This window comes from Microtus oregoni, unplaced genomic scaffold (assembly GCF_018167655.1).
Source record: "Microtus oregoni isolate MIOR12 unplaced genomic scaffold, Mior012 000004F_ref0000308, whole genome shotgun sequence".
Classification (NCBI taxonomy): domain Eukaryota; kingdom Metazoa; phylum Chordata; class Mammalia; order Rodentia; family Cricetidae; genus Microtus; species Microtus oregoni.
The window spans coordinates 5,186,986-5,210,469 of NW_024543063.1; the positions used below are offsets into that span (position 1 = coordinate 5,186,986).

At 54.6% G+C, this 23,484-nt stretch overlaps 2 protein-coding genes across 2 annotated transcripts; both read right to left on the minus strand.

Annotated features, from left to right (window-relative positions):
- Positions 1-1,536: 1,536 nt before the first annotated feature.
- Erfe (erythroferrone) lies at positions 1,537-7,964 on the minus strand. The gene is made up of 8 exons (XM_041649483.1): positions 7,803-7,964; positions 5,806-5,928; positions 4,826-4,928; positions 3,935-4,197; positions 3,756-3,864; positions 3,579-3,669; positions 2,785-2,863; positions 1,537-1,635 (listed from the first exon to the last, which is right to left on the minus strand). The coding sequence occupies exons 1-8, from the start codon at positions 7,962-7,964 to the stop codon at positions 1,537-1,539; spliced, it is 1,029 nt and encodes a 342-aa protein (XP_041505417.1).
- Positions 7,965-11,725: 3,761 nt separating this feature from the next.
- Klhl30 (kelch like family member 30) lies at positions 11,726-22,362 on the minus strand. The gene is made up of 8 exons (XM_041650573.1): positions 22,279-22,362; positions 19,765-20,610; positions 18,611-18,746; positions 16,253-16,339; positions 15,785-15,940; positions 14,670-14,858; positions 14,162-14,307; positions 11,726-13,126 (listed from the first exon to the last, which is right to left on the minus strand). Exons 2-8 carry the CDS (start codon positions 20,536-20,538, stop codon positions 12,869-12,871), a joined length of 1,746 nt encoding a protein of 581 aa, XP_041506507.1. The 5' UTR covers positions 20,539-20,610; positions 22,279-22,362; the 3' UTR covers positions 11,726-12,868.
- Between the last annotated feature and the right edge of the window lie 1,122 nt (positions 22,363-23,484).

Genomic DNA, 23,484 nt, shown 5'->3' on the forward strand with positions numbered 1-23,484 from the left:
CAGTCTTTGGTGAGGTAGGCTGGAAAAAGAAGGTAATGAGCCTCAGATCTGTCCTTCATTGTCACAGCTTTGTGTGATTCAGTACATAAATACATTCTTTCAGGCAGTAGGACACAATAAATACTTCTAAGTTGCTGTGTAACACAGTGTTAAGATATGTGCTTAATGAGGCTTTCTCAAGGGTAGAAGATAACTTCTCTAACATGTCTGTGCCCACTGGATACAAAGTGAAGTCCAGAGAAGGGTGTGCCTACCCCATGTCCTTATCAAAGTGCCAGGGAGTCAGGACCCAGGCCAGTACAGTGCTTCCTGGTAGGGTGGGTACCAGCCCTACTGAGAATCGGGCCAGGCCCGCTCATGGACAGAGCCCTCCATTCCCTTGTTGTGTGTTGGCAGCCTGCTTCGGGGGAGAAGTCTGATTATAGAAGGGCATTAGGGTTGTTGTAGTAACCTCATCCTGAGGTCAGCTAAAAGACGAAACAACTGGCAATTACTACTCTCTTGCCCCTCATCCCAGGCTTGAACACTCCTGCTAGGCCAAGAGATCCCGAAGCATCTGGTGGGGATGGATGTGCTGGTGTCAACTCTTCATTAGCAGGCTATGGGACCTTGGAGGTCTCAGTCCTCTCCACTGGCTGTGTGGAGCCAGTCCTACATTTTGTTAGAAATGAGACTGCATTGAGACAAGCTGGAAGGCAGCCCTGTACCTTCTCATGGGAAGAGTCCTCAACCAGCTTCTTCACCACCAGGCCACCCGCTCAGCCAGACCACGCTCTGCAGCAGGAGTGGGTCTCAGGAGGGATGCTTGTGAGCCAGAGCTTCAGAAGGGTTGGGAAAGGGTAGCCTTTGTAGGGGTGAAGATGGCTTGTCTACGAAAGGGATGGCAGAGGAGTACAGATCCCATATGTTTAGGGTGCCCACTAAGGGGCCTGTAATTCATCTTTCTTACCCTAGAAGTAGAAACTGCTGCCAGGCCCAGGCTCCCTGGCCCGAGTCCCTAGGTCCTTGAGGTTACACTGCAGGCAGAGGCATGTAACTGTGGCTGTATATGGACCCAGGAATCTGTAGACAGGGTGTGTAGTCCAAGAAGGCCTGGGCTCCCCTACTAAGCACTAAGGACCTACAATCATTTCCCCATAGCCTGCCTTGTACAGGTACCTGTTCCAGGTAGTGGCTTTGCTATATTTCCATACAAAGTACTGAAGATGCTGGGCCACAGGAAGGAATTTGAGGCTGTATGGAGACACAAGGGTGCCAGCTCTGCAGCTGGGGGTACAGCAAGTGCTACTAAATATGCAAAATGGTCCCAGAAGAGCCAAGCGGGGCTTATGATACCCACAAATTGCTGTTGGTTCTGGGAGAGCCTGCTTCCTTCCATTACCTCATCAGGAATATGCAGGGTCGCTGTGCTGAGAGGTCATGCAGTGCCCAGTGTAGAGGTCCAGTGGGCTTTCTCTTGCACAGAGCCATTGTCATTTGACACTGTAGACATCAGACCACTGTGCTTGGTGAGGGTAAGAGCCCCCACAGCAGCCCTCACAGGCCCAGGAGGATGGCACTGAAGTGGGAGCCGCTGCGTACCGTGAGGGAGGAGCCGCTGGCGTTGTCCAAGAAGACGGAGGTGTAGTGTCCTGTCTGCAGGGAAGGGCATGTGTCAGCAGAGGCCCTGGGCAGCCTGCAATGCTCATCACGGGTCATTGTCCACACTGTGACCTACTCCGCCCCACATGGGAGGAGGGACAGACCTAAGTCCAGAGCCCATGTTAACTAGTCTGTGCTCAAAACTAGTAAGTACATCTGGCTCTTACTCTTACTCTCTAGTGTTCCATATCTCGGTTATGGAAGCAAGCTCCTACCCAGGGCCCCGCTGGGGTTAAAGAGGCTAGCTAGCAGGGTTTTCTGCGGCACAGCTTGTCTCCCAGGCCTGCCATGACTGCAGTCATTGTGAGCACTGCTCCAACCTTCTGCCCCAGTGTGGTCCACACATCAGTAGCCTAACACTACCTGCCATAGTAAGGATTGAGATCCTCCCAGGGTATTTGCGCCTGAGGTCCCACATGGCACATGCTCCCTTAGAATTCAGCAGAATTCGTGCTTCCAGCACTACAACTGGCCTGAGCCAAACCCCCATCCTGGAGCATAGCAGAGCTCTGTCATACGTGAACAGTCATTTCACGCACTTTCCTTTTTAGTAAATCTGTTTTGACATCTGCATCCCTACCACTAGGCAGATCACAGTTGCAAGAGACTGTCACTGAGGTTCCGTCTAGGAAATAACTGTCCTGGGCCTCCAGTAGTCCCAGAGGGCTCAGGCATCAAGTTCTGTGACCACCCTCCCGGCCTCCTGGGAGGGCCTGGGTGGCTGGAAGCACCTATCACATCATCAGATTCTTTGTTTTTTTTTTTTTGTTTGTTTGTTTTTTGTTTTTGTTTTTTCGAGACAGGGTTTCTCTGTGGCTTTGGAGCCTGTCCTGGAACTAGCTCTGTAGACCAGGCTGGTCTCGAACTCACAGAGATCCACCTGCCTCTGCCTCCCGAGTCCTGGGATTAAAGGCGTGCGCCACCATCGCCAGGCACATCATCAGATTCTTGTACGGTCTGAAAGTGAGACTGTTGTCCCCCAACACAGGTCATGGGGCAAGAGCTGGAGGGAGAACGGGACCTAAAGCCTGGCTCTTAAGCCAGCCCCAGCACTTCAGTATGTCTGAGGGTGCTATGCCCAGTGACCCTGAACACCTGCCAACCCCCCAATAGCTCCTGCATGGTCAGCACAGCCCCACACACCTGCAGATACAGGACACCATTTACTGAGATGGTGAAGAGCTCGCTGCTGTGCTCCATCCCCATAACAGTCTCCAGGGAGCTGCACCCAAGACAGAAAGATGGTCAGCCTGTCCCCAGGCCTCACCAGCTTCATGCACAGTGCCCACAGCAGCAGCATTCAGCAATCGAGGCCATGTACAGTGAAGTGCTAGGTGCAGAGCCATCATCCCTAGGAGAGGGCTGTTTGAATCGGGTCATCAGAGGGAGGAAAGACAGGAGAGACTGGAACCGTGCAAAGGGCACCAAGTCCTGGCTCTCCGATGGGAAACAAGTACAGGCCAAGATGGGAGGCAGCAGACAACACAGAAAGTCCTAAACCAGATTAAATCTGAGACTTTCCCTGTTCATCCACGCACCCTCCAGCTGTGCAGAGCACCTGCCCTGTGCCTGGTCCCAATTCCAGGTGCCAGGCAGAGTGGGCCACAGGCCCTGTTCTCATGGATCAGATGAGGCCCACAGGGTGGACACCGCCAGCCATGAGCAATTTAAATCATTGGGGGAAATTTCACAGGTGAGGTGCGGAAAAGTGACCAGTGAAGGACCTCATGGAATTCCCCCCAAAGCCCTTTCAGATATGGCACTCCCTCTGTCCTCTGAGTGAGTGTTCTGGTGTCAGGAAGAGTCAGAAAGGAGGCAGAACAGAGAAGGTCCTGGGAAAGAGTTAAGCAGGATGGGGTCGGGGTCCCCCATTCCCCAGTGGTAGTAGGAATAGAGGAGGCTCCTCTACATTGACATGGGCGCCCACTCCCACTCACGCATTGTGCTGACAAAGAGACTGGATGCAGATCAGCAGCCGCAGACGGTCCCGAGGTCTTAGTGGTCCTCTTCGCGGCTGCTCTGTGAGCGCTGCAGGGAACACAAGCCGAGGTGGTCACATGAGTGCTGTCAGGGCCAGGGCAGCAGGCACCCCACCACCATGCCCCGGGCCTCACCCACGTGCAGAGTGGCGGCGAGAGCATAGAAGCCAGACACTGGTGCGGTGTACTGGCCACTGGTCAGGTTCAAGCCTGGGCCTCTGCTGAAGGCTCCCTCGATGTTGGGCTAAGGAGCACACAGGCGCGGTCACCTGGGGTCTGACCCTGCTCCACCCCGCCAGCTGCGCCCCACTTACCAGGTAGTAGACTCCGAGCTCATGAAGCGCGCGCCGCTCCACCTGTGCATCTCGGCGCAGGCGACAGTGGAACGCGGCCTCTACGTGTGGCGCCCGTGGGCCCTGGGTCAGGGCCGCAGCCAGCACCGCCAACAGGGCACCTGGGTCCTGGTCGTGGTCATGCTCCTGGGTGGGCGGGACCCAGGAGGGGCTGCCCGAGGCTGGTGTGGTGAAGTCGCTGGTGCAGTGCTTGGGCTCCGTGCTCTCCCGCTGCAGCACTGCGCCTGACACAGAGCGGTCAGTGGACCACCCTGCCCGCCGGCCCATAACCCTGGAATGTGGGGACTGAGGCTGGCCGACCCGTGAGTCCTGGGGACACTCCTCCCTGACCCTGCAGCTGCCAGTTTCCCTCCATGTTGTCTGCTTTAAGCTCCAGCGGGCGCATATCCAGAACCCAGCACCCTCGTCCACCCTCGTCCTTTAGTCTCCTCAATCGGCCACACCCATATTTTTGGAAAAGTTGTGTATAGCCATTATTGTGGCTACAGTGGAGATAACACAAAGGCTCTTCACCTGCTGGAAATGTATTTAAAACAAGCTGCGGGATGGAAGCAGTTCTCCCTGGTACAGCCAACTTCAGAAGATAGGAACAGCCACTCCCCAGCCCTGGACTGGTCTCATATCTTGGAGATGGGGGTGCTGGTCCCCAGTGAAGAACAGTGAAAGGCAGTCTGTCTTCCTCCATGAGCCCTCTGCCTGCCACATTTCTCCCACCCCCAACCTGCCCCATGGTAGATAGGACTGTCAACTGGAGAGCAATTTAGCGGGTGCTTGCTGGGTGCCGAAGTCTGCCCAGTAGAGATGCTCTTCTGGCTTACCACAGAGCACGTGCCCTCAGGGTGGCACCCTTACCTTTCAGCAATAGCTGGAACTCCTTCAGAAGAACTTCAGATGGGATAAGGGGGCCTGGGGGACCCTGAGGACCTGGTGGCCCTGGGGGTCCTGGCAAGCCAAGCTGGAAGGAAAGGTGGGTGGTGAGAACATTTGAGGGGAGGACAAGGATGACCCCTACTGCCAGGTCCTGCTAGAGAGAGGCAGGCAGGAGAGCTCCCACGGTGGCTGTGGCCTCTTCCCTTCTTGGTGGAGGTCCTTTGGGCTCTCATATCCCTTTGTCATCAAGCAGGGAGTGAAAGCCACAGGCCAGGGAGTGTGCGGATGGGTTTGTGCCCGTATGAAGCTCACTAGGGCTGGCACAAGGCAGGGCAGACTCTGTATGCGGAAGAACATTGCAGCTGCCTCTCCTGGTGTGATTCCCAGAGAAAGGACCATTCCAGGCTGCTTCTGAGGATTTGCATCTCATCCTGACATGCGAAACACCAGCAAGTCTCCACTGCACTTGGTTCTGGGGCCCCTGAAGGAGTTTGTACTGGTTTGGGTCAGAACCTAAGAGAGGGGAGGCACATCCCTGCATAGAGAAGCCTGGGCAAGGTCAGGTGGCTAAGGGTGCAGGGCCAACCCAGCACCTCTCAGGCAGCCAAGGCTGACCTCGATAGAGAGGACCGACTCACAGTAAGGCCCAGCCTTGATCCAGAGTCACTTTGAAGAGCTCAATGCATGAGTCACCAAGTGCCAGCTTCCTGCCCAGGCCAGGACCATACTAAGAGGGCCTCCTGTATCAGTCTGAAGGTACTCTGATTCCCAAACACATGTTGGGCATGAGGGAAAAGCTAGGAGGACCTGGCATCCTAAGGGTATAGGGTGAATGACTGGAACCAGGCTTCTAACTCCAGGCTTGCTGGACCCCGGCTTCATATGTGATTCTTTCCGTGGCATTTGCTGTTGGGGACAAGGGTACAAAGGGGCTGGTGAGTGTGGTAACACAAGCTGCTTACCTTCAGCCTCCTGGCCTTGGTCCTGCTCCTCCTCTTACTGTTGATGCCCTTGTCACTCTGCCTAACGAAGAGCATCCAGGCATCCCGGGGATCCACATTGTGTGCGTGCGCCGTGGTTGGCTCCTAGAACACAGATGGCCACGGGCTGGTTGGTTTGCTCTATGGTGTTGCTTGGCAGCAGCCTGAACCTTATCACTTGTGTTCCCAGAGGTAGCATCGTTGGTGTCATTGTTATCGTCATTGTCATCTCCCTCCCACCCCCCTGCCCATCCCCAGCCCATGGAGGACGAAACCTCACTGCACTCCTGGGAGAGCCCAGGCTGCAGGAAGGTGGGAGGTGGGACTCTTTAGCAGGTGCTCTGAGACACATCTTCCTGCTCTTCCTCAAGATATACTAGGACAACATCACCACCCTTGAGAGCCACCGCCACCCACAGGTGCTCGGGGGGTGACTGTGAATCACGGCTGACAGCAGGTTCTCTTTTTCCTCCCCACAGTCAGAAACAGCAATGAGAACCAGCCTTGGGTCACTGTGGGTGCTCATAGGCCATGATGAGCAGAGGGGCCAGGTGAGATGCCATGACTCAAGGAACCTTTATCTTTCTTAACTCCCCCCCCCTTTATTTTTTCATTTTTCAAGACAGGGTCTCTCTGTAGCTTTGGAGCCTATCCTAGAACTAACTCTCGAACTCACAGAGATCCTCCTGCCTCTGCTTCCCGAGTACTGGGATTAAAGGCATGCACCACCACCACCCCAGCATTCTTAACACTTCTAAAACACTGGCCCAAGTAGTCTAGATCTGAAAGGAGCCTCGTTTCCTGGCAGAGGCCTTTGGCAAATCAGACAGTCAGTGAGCCTCAAGCAGTCTGGGTCCCACACAGGGCTGCCTCCCCAGCTGGCAGCAGACTCCAGTGTCTGATACAGAGACGCAGGAACTCAGAATGACCCAGACCTGTGCCTTGTGGGTCACAGGCCAGACTGCTATGCTGGCAAGATGGAGGCTTCCGTGCTTCTTCCTGGACTGGCACCCTCATTGGAAACGTAGGACACACTGCTTCCCATTATAGGTCACAATCCTTCCAGGGGGACCAATGAGTTGTGTATGGGCTCAGACCCGTTAGCCATGTTGGTCTGGAGTCCTAGGAGTTGGCTTGGGGCTGGGCAGCTGCCCTGGCCAGTCATGTTCCAGCTATAAGGAAGCTGGTGACGGCCTGACACTCCAAAGAGGGTTCAAGACCAAAACCCCACTGGTAAATTCCAGCCCACTCCTGCTTCCTGTTGGTTAGGTCTGTGGGGGAGGGGGGAATACCGACCCAGAGGCGGCTGGGTGAGGTGGGATGAGATGGTGGAAGGGACCTTGGGATACCTTGCAGAAGGAGCCCAGGGTTATGACCATCTCCAGCTGTCTTAGTGAATGTTTTGTTGGCCTCTGGGGTGCCTAGGACAGAACTCTGGCCTGGGGTTTCCTTGTGACTGGCCCACAGGGACTCTTCCATGAGCCCTTGCTTCCAGGGTTGAGTGGTTTCAGTGAGAGCTGCCAATTCGCGCTCTGCAGCCCTTTGGTCACACCCACCCCAGCCTGCATCCCCCCCCCCCCATCACACACACACACAACCCCCCACCCCAGTATTTCAGGTGGAGATCTTGGAGAGAAGGGAGGGGCAGAGCCTGGTTATATCAGTCCTTTCTCACGAGCAGTTACCTAACACCTAAGTTAGAAAGTCGCCTAACAAAAAGGAGCTGGGTCTGAGAGCGCCTCTCTTCTGCTACTCTTCCAGTTTTGCTACGAGCAAGTTATCTGCTTCTCACACCTTCCTCAGCTTCTCCTACTGGCTTAGTAGAATTCTGCCGCCAAAGCCACCGCACCATGCTGACGGCGCAACCACACAACCCTTGGTCTCACTGAGCCCCTGCCAGGGCATTTGGGGTGCTGGACACCTTCCTGCAGTCTCTGGTCCCCTGGGACAGGGAGGTCTGGGGCGCGGGAGCATCTTACCGGTGGGCTGTCGGCAGGCGAGGTGGGCAGGTCGTTCCCGGGCAGCCGCGGATGTGCCTGGTTCCCCCCGGGCGCGGCGGGCTCCGGGAGGCCCATGGCGGCGATCAGGCTGGCACAGGTGAGCAGCAGGAGAGCTCCGGCGAGGCTGTGAGCGGAGGCCATGCCGGCGGAGGCGACAGCGGCGAGCGAGCACAGCGGGTCAGGTCCGCGCCTTATAACGCGCTTGAATCCCCCGCCTCGCACGCGCCGCCCTCTCCGCCGTCGCCCCCTTGCGGCTCGGGCGGGCTCAGCAGGCACCGGGGACCCCGAGAGAGGGCGGGCGCCGGTGGAAGTCCACCTCCTCTTGCGGCTAGCCTCTGTCCTTCTGCAGCCCAAGGCCAACATGTCGTCTCTTAACCTGCACCTTCAGCTCTGTAAGACCCCCTTTTCTCCAAGGACACTCAAGAACCCCACTCCACCATTCTGCGTGTCCTCTGAACGCCCCAGGCGCCCTTCCATTTCTCCAGGTGCCTTGCAAGTCCTAGGCCTTGATGACTTGGAGTATGGAGCCCCTCATGGCTCCTCCCTTTCAAGCTTGGGAACCCGGAACTCTTGTGAAGTGCTCCTGCTCTTTCCCACGCTGCCACCAGATGTATCTTCAATATTGGAGCTTTTCTGACTCCATCGACAATGCTAACAGCTACAGAGCACTGACCCAGCCTGGCAGGAAGGACAGACCCCTCTGATGCTCTAAGGCAGGTGTAGGGGCAGATGGAACTCAGGCTGCCCACGGGGCATCCAACCAGGACAGATATGGTAAACCCTGAAGGCCTGATCTGGGAGAAGAGCAGGTGGTCTCCTCCAAATAGGCAGGCCCACTCTTCCTTGGGCAGCTATCATTGCACTGGCTTGAGATAAGCCAGCACACCTGGCTTTATTTGGGTTTGTTTATTTAGTTAGTTTTAATCTTAAATTCTGTGTGTGTGGGTGTGTGTGTGCGCGCGCGCGCGCATGCATGCGCGCGCGCGCGCACACACATGCACACGTGAGCACATGTGCCCTTAAAGGCCAAAAGAAGGAATCTGATGAGGGGGCTTGATTTAGGGAGCATGACCCTAAGATGTCAAGTGGCCTTACTTCCGTCACAGCGAGGGCCTCAGCTGAAGGGCTGACATCAGGATCTGCTACCATGTGAAAATAATTATTTTTCCAGTGGACTGTCCTAGTGACATCATGGGTTCTTCCAGAGGGCCCAGATCCAATCTGTTCTGGTGCTGGCATGGCTTCCTGGACCCTAGCTCAAGGTAATGACTCAGCCCAGCCCAGGCCCATGGCCCTGGGACTCTGGGCTTTCAGGAAAGGCTCCTGATTGTTTGCAGGGTCCCATTTGAACACAAGTCCCTCTGGAGGACAGTGCACAACGAAGCTCACGGAGCATTAGAAATGGGGTCCAGAACCCACAGTACTGATGGAACTATTATTCAGAAGTGGAACCCTTGAGGGTGGTGCCTGCATCTGGGTAGAGCTGCTGAAGGAGTGGCCGTAGGACAGGGCAGGCAGAGCTTGGAGTGACCTCCCCATGTGCCTTCTCTCCTGGCAGAAATCTAATCCTCATTCTTGTGCCCTCATGTCATGGCCTTGTCCAGGCTCCCTGGCAGTTCAGCAAGCCAAGCTTTCCCAGGGTCCCACTTCCTCCAAAGGAAGGCTGTTGGCTGCTGAGGTCATTGGGATGCAATCTCCGTTAACTCAAAGGCACCGGGAGCCTGCCCGAGGCCAACTACCTGTGTGGCCTCTAGAGCACAGGCAGATGGCTGTGGTGTCACCTGGTCTACCTACCACATGGATGGACCATCCGTGCTCAGATCACATGACTGTTCCCGTCACATAAATGAAGAAAATGGAGCACCGAGCTGGGGAGTGTCAGGGAGTCACCAAACGAAAGCACATCCAGGCCTTACAATCAGCGGCTCTGTGGGCTCCGAGTGCTCCTTTGGGCTCTGAGTGCTTCTGCTTGCTCTAAATGCTCCTGAAGACTCTGAGTGCTCCCAGGACATGGAGGTTGAAATAAGAATGGCCCCCACAGGCTCATGTATTTGAATGTTTGGCCACCAGGAATTGGAACTGTTGGAAAAGATTAGAAGGATTAGGAGGTGTGGCCTTATTGGAGAAAGTGGGTCACTGAGGGTAGGCTTGGAGGTCCCCAAAGCCCATGCGAGGCCTCGACTCCCTCAGCCTGAGGATCACAATGTAGCACTCAGCTATTTCTCCAGCACCATGCACGCCACCATGTTCACTTCCGTGATGATAATGGACTAAACCTCTGAAACTGTAAGCCAGCCGCCCATTAAATGCTGTTCCTTTGCAGGAGTTGCCTTGGTCATGCTGTCTCTTCACAGCAATAGAACAGTCATGAAGACACGGGGTCTCCAAGTGTTCTTGAGGCCTCTACAGCTCTGAGGGCTCCTGTAGGCTTCATGAGCTCCTGAGGACTCTATGTCCTCACTAGAAGCCTCATTAGCTTCAAACATCTAGTTCTTGTTCCCCTTGGGGCCCTGAGAAATGATTCTTTGGCTGCCTGTGGCCTTCCCCTGCATTACATGTGGGTCTGTCTACAGAAGGATCTCATGAGTGACCAGTGTGCCCGAGTTTCTGTGTGGTGTGCTGGTGAGTATCCCCTTTCCTGCCCATCTGTGTCCTGAGGGTGGCTTTATTGGACTGTGCCAGCACCATCTTTCCCCTCCCTAGGTTCTGGTTGGTTTGGCCAGGGGGCGGCACTAGCAGGAGATGGGGACAGGAGAGTTAGGGACATCTTTCGTATGTGTCCCTAAGCCACAGCAGGCACTGTGGCTATAGCTGTGCTCCCCAGCAGCCTCTCAGCACCATTCACCGTCTTCCTGTGTCCCCAGAAGCAGGTGGTCAGGGTACCCTGTGTTGCTAGCTCTTGGCATTTCCACAGCCCTGCCTGGACTCCCTTGAAGCTGGCCCCCAGCTGGAGATGCCCTTTAGACTCTAGGCCTGATGAGGCACAATTCAGCAAAGCTGAGGACCATGCCCTGGACAGCATGTGTTCCCACTCCAGGACTTCCCCCGCTCACACTTGTCCCGAGATGCATGGCCTTTCCAACTTCCTCTTTCTTTCTTTCTTTCTTTCTTTCTTTCTTTCTTTCTTTTTGTGGTTTCTTTGAGACAGGGTTTCTCTATGTAACAGCCCTGGCCGTCCTGGAACTCACTCTGTAAACCAGGCTGGCCTAGAACTCCCAGAGATCCGCCTAACTCTGCCTCCCTCATGCTGAGGTTAAAGGCGTGCACCACCACTGCCTGGTCCAACTCCCCATTTCTGATTAGAGTCAGCTGCACTCTTTCAGCCTTTACCTTTGAACAGCTCTGGGATGGCAGGCTTAGAAAACACAGTAGGCCATTTGCCGTGGGCAGAGCCCTGGGATGGAATGCTTGGAAAACACAGTAGGACATTTCCCCCGGGCGCAGAGCCCTGGGATGGCTCACTTAGGAGCCAGTCTTTCTAATCCTTCTAATCCTTTCAAACAGTTCCACTCCTGATGACTAAGTATTGAAATGGCCTATGGGAGCTATTCTTATTCAAACCACCATATCCTGGGAGCACTCAACCCAAGTCTGGATTCCCTTCTGTTAGAAGCCAACACCCATATACCTTGCCCTTTTTGATCTCTGAGTTAGTCTAGGAGCAAAGTGAAGCTGGACTTACAAAAGCAGGATGGAACTGAGTTCTGTCCTCAGAGCCCAGGGTGTCAGGGGCCACTCTAGTCCCCTGGGCTGGGCCTGGAGAAGTCCACATGCGGTGGGAGCTGGGGCCACTCAAGGCCTCAGTGGGTAGTAACTGGTGTTGGCCCAATCAATTCCCAACCTACAGTCTAGGTCCTCACTAGACTCTAACAGACAGACCAAGTCACTCACACACAGTGAGAGTCCTTTATTGTTTGGTTACAAATCTAGTGCTTCGTTCTGGAGGAGAGGAAGAGGGAGAAGAAACAAAGGGAGTAAAGATGGGAGGGAGGAAAAAAAACACAGAGAATATGTGGAGACTGAGCCACACACAACCTTAGTAAGACTAAAGTCTCAGCCAGACCAAATCACATCCCGACCAACAGACGAGCCCATCAGATATTAGCCCCAACCCATCCCAGCAGATCACTAGGAGCAAACTTCTGGCACAGCCAGGGGCCATCTCCAGAAGTCCCTGAAGACTAGGGTGAGGGGTCGCATATCAGCTATTTACATTATAATTTATAACAGTAGCAAAATTACAGTTATGAAGAAACAACAAAACAATTTTATGGTGTGTGTGTTGGAGGGGGATCAGCACAACATGCGGAACGTATTAAAAGGTCTCCGCATTAGGAAGGTTGAGAGCCACTTTCTAAGGAGATCCTCCACTGTCTTACTCTCCTGCCCCGTATCACATCCTCGTGTCTCCTCAGTGGCTGCCTTCTGGTGTCAGAGCTACCTTCATCCCAGAAGCAGATCTGTAAACATGGTACCAACATGTAGAAGCCAGGGATGGGGAGAACCTGGCCTTTATCTAGCCACCCCATGCGGGGTGTGTGTGTGTGTGTGTGTGTGTGTGTGTGTGTGTGTGTGAATGTGGAATCTGAGGAAAGAGGGGAGAGAGGAAGCTGTGGACGTGGTCAAAGAGCTGCGGTGAGCACCCAAGCTTGAGGTCCTGGCTCAGAGTTCTAGGTACCCCATTGAACCCCTAATTTGTGCAGCTTCCCCCTAAAACCATGGATGGGTAGAGCAAGAAGAGCTGACACTTTGGAGCCTGTTTGCCTGGCGAGTGTAGTCCAGGACCCCTCAGCTTCCTTCTCGGAGGTCTTCAGAGCTCTCTCCCCTGCCAAACGTTAGTGTCAGGGTCTCGTTCTCATCGCTGGTCACCAAGTTTGGTAGCACCGGAGACCAGAGCTGTGTCCTCAGCTGTGACATCTGTGACATCTGATATTGAGCCAAGCCCAAGCCCTGGAGGGGGCAGCAGCTCACAATGAACGGAAGACAAGCACAAAAGGAGCCATTCTGCACAGCAATGTAGAACTGACCCAGGAGCTCCTCCCTCCCTAGTGCTCCTGACCGGCACTGGGGCTGAAGGGCTGCGTCCACTTCGAGATGTCCAGAAAGATGGTAGAGGCCCCGTGGTAGAGCCAGAGACGGGGTAGGGAGCCGTGGCGGGCCCAGGAATCCCTCACAGTGTCATAGGCCTCCATCTCCACGTGGTAGTCACCGTCCATGCCCTGCCAGCGGCCGCCTGTCACATACAGCGCGTCACCCAGAGAGACCAGGGCGCCGTTCTCATGTAGGCTGTGCTGAGACTGCACCTGTGGATGGCAGCTGTCAGGGACCAGTGGGCAACTGGAGGGTGGAAATAAGGATGCTCTTGGTGGGGCTGGGGACAGCCAGCTGACCCTGAATCCCTGAGCTCATCCATTGCCCACTGTGTTTATACCAAAGGCTTTACCAGTGAGGCCATGGTCTCTCACCAACCTACGTCTAACAGGCTGTCTCTCTCCTTCAGGCTCTGGTGTCAAGGATAGAAATGGGGTGCTGAGGTTTGAGCCCAGAGCTGCCTCCAGTGGAGTCAGTTTGAGCCTTGGCTGCAGTGCAGCTCTCATGGAGAGGACAGATGGACCAGAAAAAGCCTGCGTTGCCTCCGCGTGAAGAGGCTCGGGGAAGCAGCCCCCTGTCAGGGCTCACTCCCTACCTCTTCCGCTACCGTAATGGGGCCTCCCATCAGGGAACATTGAAACCAGAGGGCAACTGTGGGCAGTGGGACTCAGTGGGCCCTCTGTCCTCAGGCTGGCTCATCAGGATCCTGGGACTGGGAACTGAGAGGTAGGTGGACTGGTACAGAACATCAGCCTGAAACTGAGGAGAAAGGCCAGGCTCTGGTTCCTTGCGATGGAGTCTGGACACGCTCACCTCCTACCCCTTCCTGGGCCTACTGGCTAAAAATGACGGGCAAGTTGAGATGGCACCCCCACCCTCTTAGCTCAGGATCCGCCTGCTTTTGATCTCCCATGGGGTGAGATGCTCACCGCCCCACAGCTAACAGATGATTCTTCCTTTCTATCTCTGACTGCCCCAGAGGCACTCACCCTGAACATGGATCTGATCCCTGAGAAGGGAACACAAGAATTCAGAGGAAAGGGACTTGACAGTGACCAGCAGCTATGTCTCCATCGTCCCTGGTACTGTGGGACCACCCTATTTTCTAGAGAGAGCCTGGAGGCCTGCCCTGCGTCTCTGTTGGCATCTGAGGCATTCCTCCACACCTCCATTCTGTTGCATCTCTGGGGTATCAGGAATTCAAGACTCCACAAGGGGTGGACAGAGGGAGGCATGGGGAGACTCACCTTCTGCCACAGGTTGGCCCCCGGGTCATACACGTAGACTTTCTTGGTGTTGTCACCAATGAGATAGAGGGCTCCATTCAGGGCAGCGCAGCGTGGAGAGGACAGGTACTTGGGCAGGAAAGGCGAGGCGATCACACTCCATGCATCTGCCGGGCACATGGATGGGCAACTTCACCAGGAGGAGGGGGCAGCTCCTCACTGGGGAAGGTCATGAGGGCTCCGCTCTGAGGGTTCCAGAGCTCCAGCACCCTCAATGCCTATGGAACAAGCTTGGGCCAGTGGGCTGTGAGGCCTTGACTGCCTCTCACTGGGCCGTGAGGGGTGCAGGAGGGGGTTGACCTGGCCGCCCTCCCGCCTCGTTCCCACAGGCTTCGGGGAGTCCCTGAGGCTCTGCATCTATCCAACCCACACCTCCCCACGTGGCTGTCCTTCTGCCAGGTTCAGAAACTACAAGCCCCACCCGGACCTGTTCCCTTGGGAGTCCAGGCCATCAGGGAGGCCTGCCCACCTGTCACGGGGGTGTAGCACTGGAGAGCCAGCCTGTTGTACTTGCAGGCGCTGGAGCCCACTAGGTAGAGGCGGCCCTGGCAGCTGGCAGCAGAGAAGTTGCTGACATACTTGAGGGCTGGGCTGACGGGAGTCCAGCTGTCCGTGTAGGGGTCATACCGCTCCACCTCTACCGCATCCAGGGCGGTGCCTACGGAAGGATGTCCTTAGCTGGGTAGGAGCTGGGCACTGGGGTCTAGACATAGGAGAGGGTCCTGGAAATGTAGGGTGGCAGAGATGGCTCCAGGGCTCCAGGAAGGAAAGGTGAACGATGGAGGTAGAACCTGGGGAGGGAGTGAACTGGGCCCCCCTCATAGGCAGGGCCTTCCCAAGACCACACCAAGAAGTGGTATGGGGGTGGGATGGTGGGCACTGGTCCCTAGGGCAAGTCCTGGGAGAATAGGTTGTAAGGCATAAAACTATGGCAACAGCCCCCAGTGGAGTGGATGAGCCAATTGGAATAACTTATTATGAGGTATGTGCACCTGTGAGACCCCAAGGCATGAGTCTCTGGGCACCCCAAGGTGCCTGGGTCTCAGGTCTATGGGTGCTCTTTGTTTCCTGGCCAGGAACACAGCAATTATTAGAGAAAAAGGCAGTCCCCTAAGGCATTAGAAATGGCTTCAATTCACTGTCGCCTGCGGCTCTTCAGGGCCACCTTTGGGTCTTATTTTAATATTCATCTAGCCAATATGCTCTCCAGAGAAAGTCTTTGCTGTAACCCTGGGGCGTCTGGGTGACGAGGTGGTCCCTGTGTCAGGCTGATAGCTGCATGGAGGTCACTGTGGGTCATTCACTCTCAAGACTTTCCAGTGACCCTGAGCTGAGGTTTGAGTCCCTGTTTCTGGGGTGTGTCTGATCATTCCTGCTGGTTCTGGGTCTCTGAGTTCTCCAGGACAGGAAAACAGGGGCTGCCTGTCCAAGATGGCCCAGACAGGGAGTCTGAGGACAACCTGCATGGGGTTCACTGACCCCAGAAGGCAGAGAGCTCTCCCCAGCAACATCCCCAGTGAAAGATGGGGTGGGGACCATTGGCTCTAGGAATGAGGGGCATGGTGACAGGGAGAGAGACCTCACCACCTATAGCATAGATCTCTCCATTCAGGGCTGTACTGGCGTGGTTCGTGCGGGCCTTCAGCATGGGTGCCACAGGTTTCCAGACAGCTTCCTTCAGCGGGAAGCACCAGGCTTGGGTGGTTGACCAGGTGTCTGTTTTGGTGCCCCGTGAGCCACCTGCCAGAGAGAGGTTCAGTACACACAGTGGTGGCTTTTAGCACCTGTCAGAATTTTTATTCGTTTGCTTTTGACTTGTTTTGGTTTTTGCGTGTTTGCGGCAGGCTAGCCTCAAGCTTGCTGTATAGCCATGGATAACCTTGAGTTTCTGCCCCATCTCTACCTCTGGAAATCCCTCACTTTCAGATGTGTAGAAAGGTCTGGAAGGTCTTAGTAGACTTTCCAGGTTCCTATTGGGCAGGAGAGTTGGTTGGAGAGGCCGGTGCAGTACCAAGTTGTTCAGGGGATCCTTAGGAGCTCTGGGCCACCCACCTGTGACATAGACATCACTGTTGAGTGCTGCCAGGGAGAAGCCCCACTTGTGGTAATCAGGGAAGTCCGGGAGTGCCATCCACTGCCCTGGTGGGAGAGGGGCAGAAGGTCAGAGTGGCAGTGTTTCTGCAGGTCCTCTGCTCCCCCGACTGCCCTGGCTCCATTTTCAGAAACTGAGTGCAGGAACGCCCCCCCCCACACACACACACACTAGTGATGAAGAAAACAGGGTCAGAGACAGCCTGGGGTGTCCCAACTCATTGCTTTCCCCATGGCACCCCTTAGAGCCTGGGCACAGACTGGACGAGAGTGGAACAAGGGTATAAAAGATCTGCAGGCTGCTGGCACCCTGGCCTGAAGCCCACCCTGCTGACCCTAAATGGACCTAGTCTGCCTCTGTCACAGAAGGTATCGACCGTGTGTGTGGGCATTACGCATCCATTTATCCATCCATCCCGAGCCTCTCTCCAGTTACAAGGCAGACAAGATATCCAGAGAATGAGACACCAGCCTTGCAGCAGGCAAAGCGGAGTCCAAGTCCTGGCTTGCATGCACCCGTTAGACACGGTCCAGCCTCGGCTTCCCTGTCTATAGAATAGGGGTGAACTGGATCTGAGAGATGGCCCAGTCAGTAAAGATGGCTCTTGCCATCAAGGCTGATGATCTAAGTTTGATCCCTAGATGTCACATGACAGAAGAAGATAACCAATTCCCACAAGTTGTTTCCACCTGTGCACCATGGCGCCTGCACACCCCATAGATAGATAGATAGATAGATAGATAGATAGATAGATAGATAAAGAGAAAGATGGATAGATGATAGGTGGATGGATAGAAGATAGATAGATGATAGATAGATGGTAGATTGATTGATAGATAGATAGATAATAGATGGATGATAGATAGATAGATAGATAGATAGATGATAGACAAATAGAAAGATGGATAGATGATGGATGGATAAAAGATAGATAGATGATAGATAATAGATAGATAAATGATAGATAGATAGATAGCTGATAGATGGTAGATTGATTGATTGATAGATAGATGATAGACAGATAGATGATAGATAGATAGATAGATAGATAGATAGATAGATAGATAGATGATAGACAAATAGAAGGATGGATAGATGATGGATGGATAGAAGATAGATAGATGATAGATAATAGATAAATGATAGATAGATAGCTGATAGATGGTAGATTGATTGATTGATTGATTGATAGATAGATGATAGACAGATTGATGATAGATAGATAGATAGATAGATAGATAGATAGATAGATAGATAGATTTTAAAAGATGTGATATGAGATATGGGACTCTTGGAAAGTGCCCACCAGTGGAGGCTGTTAGGCTGCTGTTGCTGTTGTGAGGGACAGAGCGATGAGGAGAGCTTTGAAAGAAACCATCATGAGATCATAGGCGTGGGAAAGTCAAATCCTATGAATGGACTCATTGCAAGTGTTTGTGGGAGACCAGGCCTTGGGGAAGTCCCCTGGAATACTGTTGACTGTTTATGACAGTTTGGGAACATGTAGAATTCTAGGACTCATGGCGAGCCAGGCCTGGCGCCCTGGATGGGAACGGAGTGTCCCCTGATTCATGTCTGTGTCACCCCAGGGTGAGGATGGCCCAACAATCAGCAAACCGTTGTTGCCAGCCAGCTGCTCTCTCCTGACGTCAACCCCAAATCCCTACTCGTCAGTTTCTGACCTAGTCTGCTGGCTTTGGGCTTCCTCCAGCCCGCCAGAGCTACTGCAGTGGGTGCTGGTGACCTGCTTTAGTCCTGAAGCCAACCAGCCCACATCAGCTCTTTCCCAAGAGCCCTCCTGGGCAGATGGCCGGTGGGATGCCCTACTACCCTTCCCCAGGCCTCTTTACAACCATGGGAACCCATTTCACAGATGAGAAAAATCAAGACACACCCAGGGAGGTTAAATGATCTGTCCCAGGGTCACATTGGATTCCAGTTTGGGCTGACGCAGAAGCTGAACTTTAACTCCTGGGCTGTCTGCGCCCTCTTAGCTCCCATTTCCCCGCTAGAGCATTGGTTCCCACACTGGGTGCACAGGGCAGGGAAACCTAAGGCAACTAATGGGCTGAGACACCCACCCAGCCCCCAGGGCCTAATTAAAAACCAGAGGTGGGGCTTCTGCCAGAGGGAGAACAAACTAAAAGTATTGCCCAGCTCCTCATAGCCTCCAGGCTCCCCTGCTAGCCTGGTAAGGTCTGACACTCAACCTTCTGCAGGTAGGGCTTTGTCAGGTCTCCCCTTCTCTGGATACCTCACTGGCTCTACCCCAAGGTGGTGCATGGATCATGTCCAAGACAAGCATGGCAGGTACTTACTGGCCTTGGTGTTGTAGAAGGCAAAGTTCCCAGTGTGGTGGCTAGGTTCTTCACCACCCTCCTCGTCCTCCTCCAGTGCCCGCCCTCCTACGACCACCAGTACCTCCTGCATCTTCTGTGGGTGGCCAGGAAGTTCCTGTGGGTGGGAGCCAGATCAGAGTGGCCAGCTACTGTCTGTCCAGCACAAGGGCCCATGGGTGTTGATCTCTCAGTGTCTGTGCTTGAGGTTAGGTGGGCCTTAGCGTGTGCCTATGCATCTGTGAGCCCCTGTGCCTGCATGTTTGCATGAACTGGGCATGGTGGTGCACACCCCTGCCTTGTGAACGCCCCTACCCCACGACTACCCCCACTCCATCCACACACCCTTACCCAGGGCACACCCCCAACCTGTCCATACCCTTATCCCCTGCACGCCCTAACCCATCTATACCCTTACCCAGGGTACACCCCCTGACACCCCCACCCTATCCACACTCTTAGCCAGGGCACACACCGACCCCATCTACGCCCCCACCCTGTGAAGAGCCGTGTCTCTCAGAAGTCACAAAGGGCTTTCCCAGGTACTTCCGATTACCCTTGGGGCAACCACAGCTAGGCCCGTCACTCTGTCAGGTCCCGCCTGATGCCAGCTCACTGCCAGCATGAGCAGGACTGGAACTCCATACAGGTTCAGCTGGAGCCTCAGGAGCCCTTGGTGCCAGATACAGGCCCACAGTGCAGCTGGGCCAATGTCCTGGATAGTTTTCCCTCGTCATCCTCCCATCCATCTCCTATGTTTCCCTCCTGTTCACCTTGTGCCCAGCTCTGATGCTGAGTCCTCTAGGGAATTCTTCCTGACTGTCTGTCCTCACCAAGATGCCCCTAGAATCTCCCCAGTGCTGCCCTTTCCACTGTGCAATTAGATCTGTATTTAGACTCATCCTCACTCAGCGGTAGGCTTCTTAAAGATAGAGACAGGTCTAGGTTCTTCCCCGGTACTCAGAGCGAGGCACACCTGATAAATGAACCGTGATGCTCTCTCGGGGGACCAGTCTTAGCAGGGAGCCATACTCAATCGGGCACTTTGAGGGTGCCCACTCTTTTCTCCCCATGCGGGTGGGAATTCTAGGCTCCTCCTCCACACCTTGACTGGAAGTCCCCTGCCCCTCACTCACCCCACTGTGGCCCTGGGACAGGGCCTCCTGGCATGCCTCTGACTCCTGAATCAGCGGCTCTGTGGCCAGCAACTGCTGTACGCAGGGCCTCGGGACAGCATCCAGATGCACCAGGCTAAGGAGCTCGGGCAGATGGGCAGACCGGTCCTGGGGGTCATGGCGCACCCAGCGCAGCAGGGCCTTGAGCCGACTCTGCTCCGGTTGTACCTGCAGCAGGTCACTGGCCAGACAGGTGGCCAGCCGGTCTCTAGGCAGCTGCAAAAACTCATCCTCCTGGGCCACCGCCTCGAAGTTCTCCCGCAGGAAGGCCCAGGCTTTGGCCGCCACGCCTAACAGCCCCTGCTGCTCCCCAAACTCGCAGATGCCCAGGCAGTTGGTGGCGTCTAACTGCTGCTGGAGGTATCGGCCACAGACCTTCTGCACAGTGGGGAAGTGAAGGCGTGAGGCAGTGCGGGTCAGCACCTCCACGTTATTCTGGGTGATGGTCAGCCGGCCTGTGTACACAAAGTCCACCAGCTGTGCCACCGCAACCGGCTCTACGTCGCGCAGCTCCACACGGGCTGAAAAGCTCTCGGCGAAGTCTCCGCCAAACATGGCGTGGAAGTAGGGGCTGCTCAGAGCCAGAAGGCTGCGGTGGCAGGGAAGCTCCTGGTTACCAACCAGGAGTGTGACATCAGCCAGCTTGGGCAGGGAACGCAGACGCTGAAGGCCGTCCAGCATGTCTTGGGCATGAGAAGGCAGATGGAAGTCCAGGTTGTCAAGATTCCTCACCATGATGAGTGCCCACAGAGACTCTCGTGGCCTACCCTCTACCCCAGAAGTAGAACCTGGGGCTCGCCTGAGCACCTAAGTAGGAAAACAGGGTCAGATATGAGAGCTACCATCTCATTCACCTGTGATTCATTGTATGACTGTCTGGGCACCAGTCATTCCTACTCCTGGCAAGTGCCCTCTTACTGCATGTTGCCAGTGTGGGGGCATTTTGGGCATCTCACATCCTGCTCTCTCCTAGGTCCTCAGCCCCATGGGCAAGCAGACTGCTGCTTCCACTTTACAGGGAGGGAAAGGAGGGTTAGATCTACTAGTTAGATCTACTAGTTAGGGTTAGCCAACTAGTTAGGGTAATACTGAACCATGTAGAGAACACAAGCGCTAGGCCTCCTATCTTCCGTATCACAGACCTCTTGGGCTAGGAAACCTCTCTGCTCCAAGCCCCCTAAAGGCTTCCTCTCTCCGGCTCCATGTTGCTGGGTAAGCCACTGGAGGTGTCTTTAGGTTTTGCCCTGCACCATAGGTTTTCACGGCCTGTCTGCATGACCTTGCTGGGTGACTTGGTTGAGCCACATCCTCTCTGGTCCTGTTTTCTTGACTTCTGATGGAGAGACTGAAGGTGAAAAGGCTTTGGGTCACCCTCTGGGACAGTTCCTATACACAGCCACTTCCTGTGCTCACATTTGGCCCCACGGTCATGCTGTCAGGCAAGTGCTATCATTTTACAGAGACACTGACTGTGTTATCTGTTCAAGACCACAGAGCTGGGAAGCGGGGCAGCCAGCAGTGGAATTCAGAACCAGGCTTGCCACTGGGAACTCAGTTTTAACACTGACAACTTTCCCATCACGTTGTGTACGTGGCCTGTTAGCGGACCAACTTCTAGACTTAACTATTTTCATGTCTGGTATTTCACCCAAAGGAAACCACCAAAGAAATAAATAGTCATTGGTCATAGCAGGGCATGCCTGCAATCCCCACCCTCAGAAAGCTGAGCCACGTGGGGTTACCAGCAAGCTCCAGGCCTGCTTGGATTACATAGTGAGAACTTGCCAAAAATATTCTTTTAGAAAGAAAGAAGGGACGGGAAAATCAGAAAATCAAGGGACAAGTCGTATCCAGGGAACTGGCAAACCACAGAATCTGTGACTGGGGTGGGCTCGGAACTTGAGGCCTATGTCCCAATCCCTGATGCAATCTCCTTCCTACAGCACAGGGACCTACCTAAGGACTTCTTCAGGACCAGGCCTGCAAAGGGAGACTCAGGGACTGGTGACTTCAAGGCCCCCATACCCACCAGGAATCTATCCTGTTTAACTTCTTGAGGAGGCCTCTGACTGGGGTTACAATGTATCAGCTGTGACCTATGTAGGGCGGGCTATGCCCAAGCTAACACCCACAGTTCTTGCATTCCGGTCATTGCTGGGCTCTTTGGCTACTGACTAGGGCTACAGTGGTGCAATCAGGCCTGTGCGCTCAGCACCTCTCCAAGGGGCCTCAGAGATACCTGTTGCCACTGACTGCAATCCACAGAGGCTGGAGGGTAGAGGGGAGTTTAGAGTCTTATGAAGACTGCCCATGGGTGAGAAGGCAGAAGGGCAAAGGCTTTAATCTAGCCTGGCTAATGTGGCTCTGGCTACATTCCTAGGGTCCAGCTTCCCTCTCGGAACTCATAGGACCCCCAGGAACTCCTTGCCTATAGAGGACTCTGCTAAGCTTCTCCTGTAGATCCCGTGATCTTACCTGATAGTAGACTTCCTTGGGGTCCCTTGCTGAGATCGTAGACCAAAGGGCAAGACTTAGGCTGAAGTGTGGCCCACAAAGGAGGCCTGCTGGGCTGGGCTGGGCTGGGCAGGCCACGTGGGAATTTAGGGGTATTTTTAGCCTCTGTATGGAGGGAGGGGGAGACTGGAGGAGGAGAGCGTGAGGTCACAGCTCTTCGAAGACTGTCTCCTTTGAAAGCCCACATTGTCAGCATCACACAGGAGACGTCTGGGTACCCGAGTGCTAGAATGGACAGGAGGAAGCCTCTCGAGCAAGCAGGTGCTTTGATTCATGTCCCAGGCAATCAGGTTGGGCTGAGGAAGCTGAGAACATGAGATGGAGACATGGCAGGGTGGAGACGTCAGGATTCTGCCTGCACCTGGGGCCTGTGGGACCCATAGAAAACCGCTCAGGGCTGACACTAAGGACCTTCATCACTGTACCAATGGGGGCCCAGGTAGCCACAGTCCCTCTGTGGAGTGGGATGGTCACATCACAAGTAAGCACAGGTTGGTCAGCCTTGTCTCCAAGTTTGAAGTCCACAGTGGTGGCTGGGGAGGCTTCGGCAGCAAAGTTGGTGCTCGGGGTAGTGACGAGACTCCCTGACATCCGGGTGCATGGTTGGGAGAGACCGGGATTCTCCCCACATGATAAACAAAGCCTTGGTCTTGGGCTGCCCCGGTGTTTCCCTCTATCCTGAGTGCTTCAGGCAGCTAAGAAATGGGGGGGGGGGGGGGTCATCTAAAAACAAAACAGCCAAGGTTTGCAACCTTCCATGTAGTGCTTGGTTCATGGGGACACACTTCACAGAAAAAGTCTAGGATGCTTATATCAGTCAAGGTCATGTTGGGTCAAGGGACCTGAGGAAGGGTGAGAGTCAAGTTTCCCAGGTAAGGGGCTTCAGTGCAGGGTGGGTGACTAGCCAGGGCCTCACCACCCAGTCCCTCCTTCCTTCTCACACGTGGGCTTTAGTAACATGGTCATTGTTGTGCTGCTTCCGGAGGTCCCTAGGGATGGAGCTGACGCTCTCATAGACAGGGTCCCAGATGGCTTTGAGTGACGTGACAGCCCTCCTGGCAAATTAGATATTAGACTGCAGGGGATGCGTGGTACCTACTTGGCCAGTAACAGCTGGAGAAGTTCATGAGCAGACCCTATAGCCTTGCGCCCAGGAGAAACAAGAGC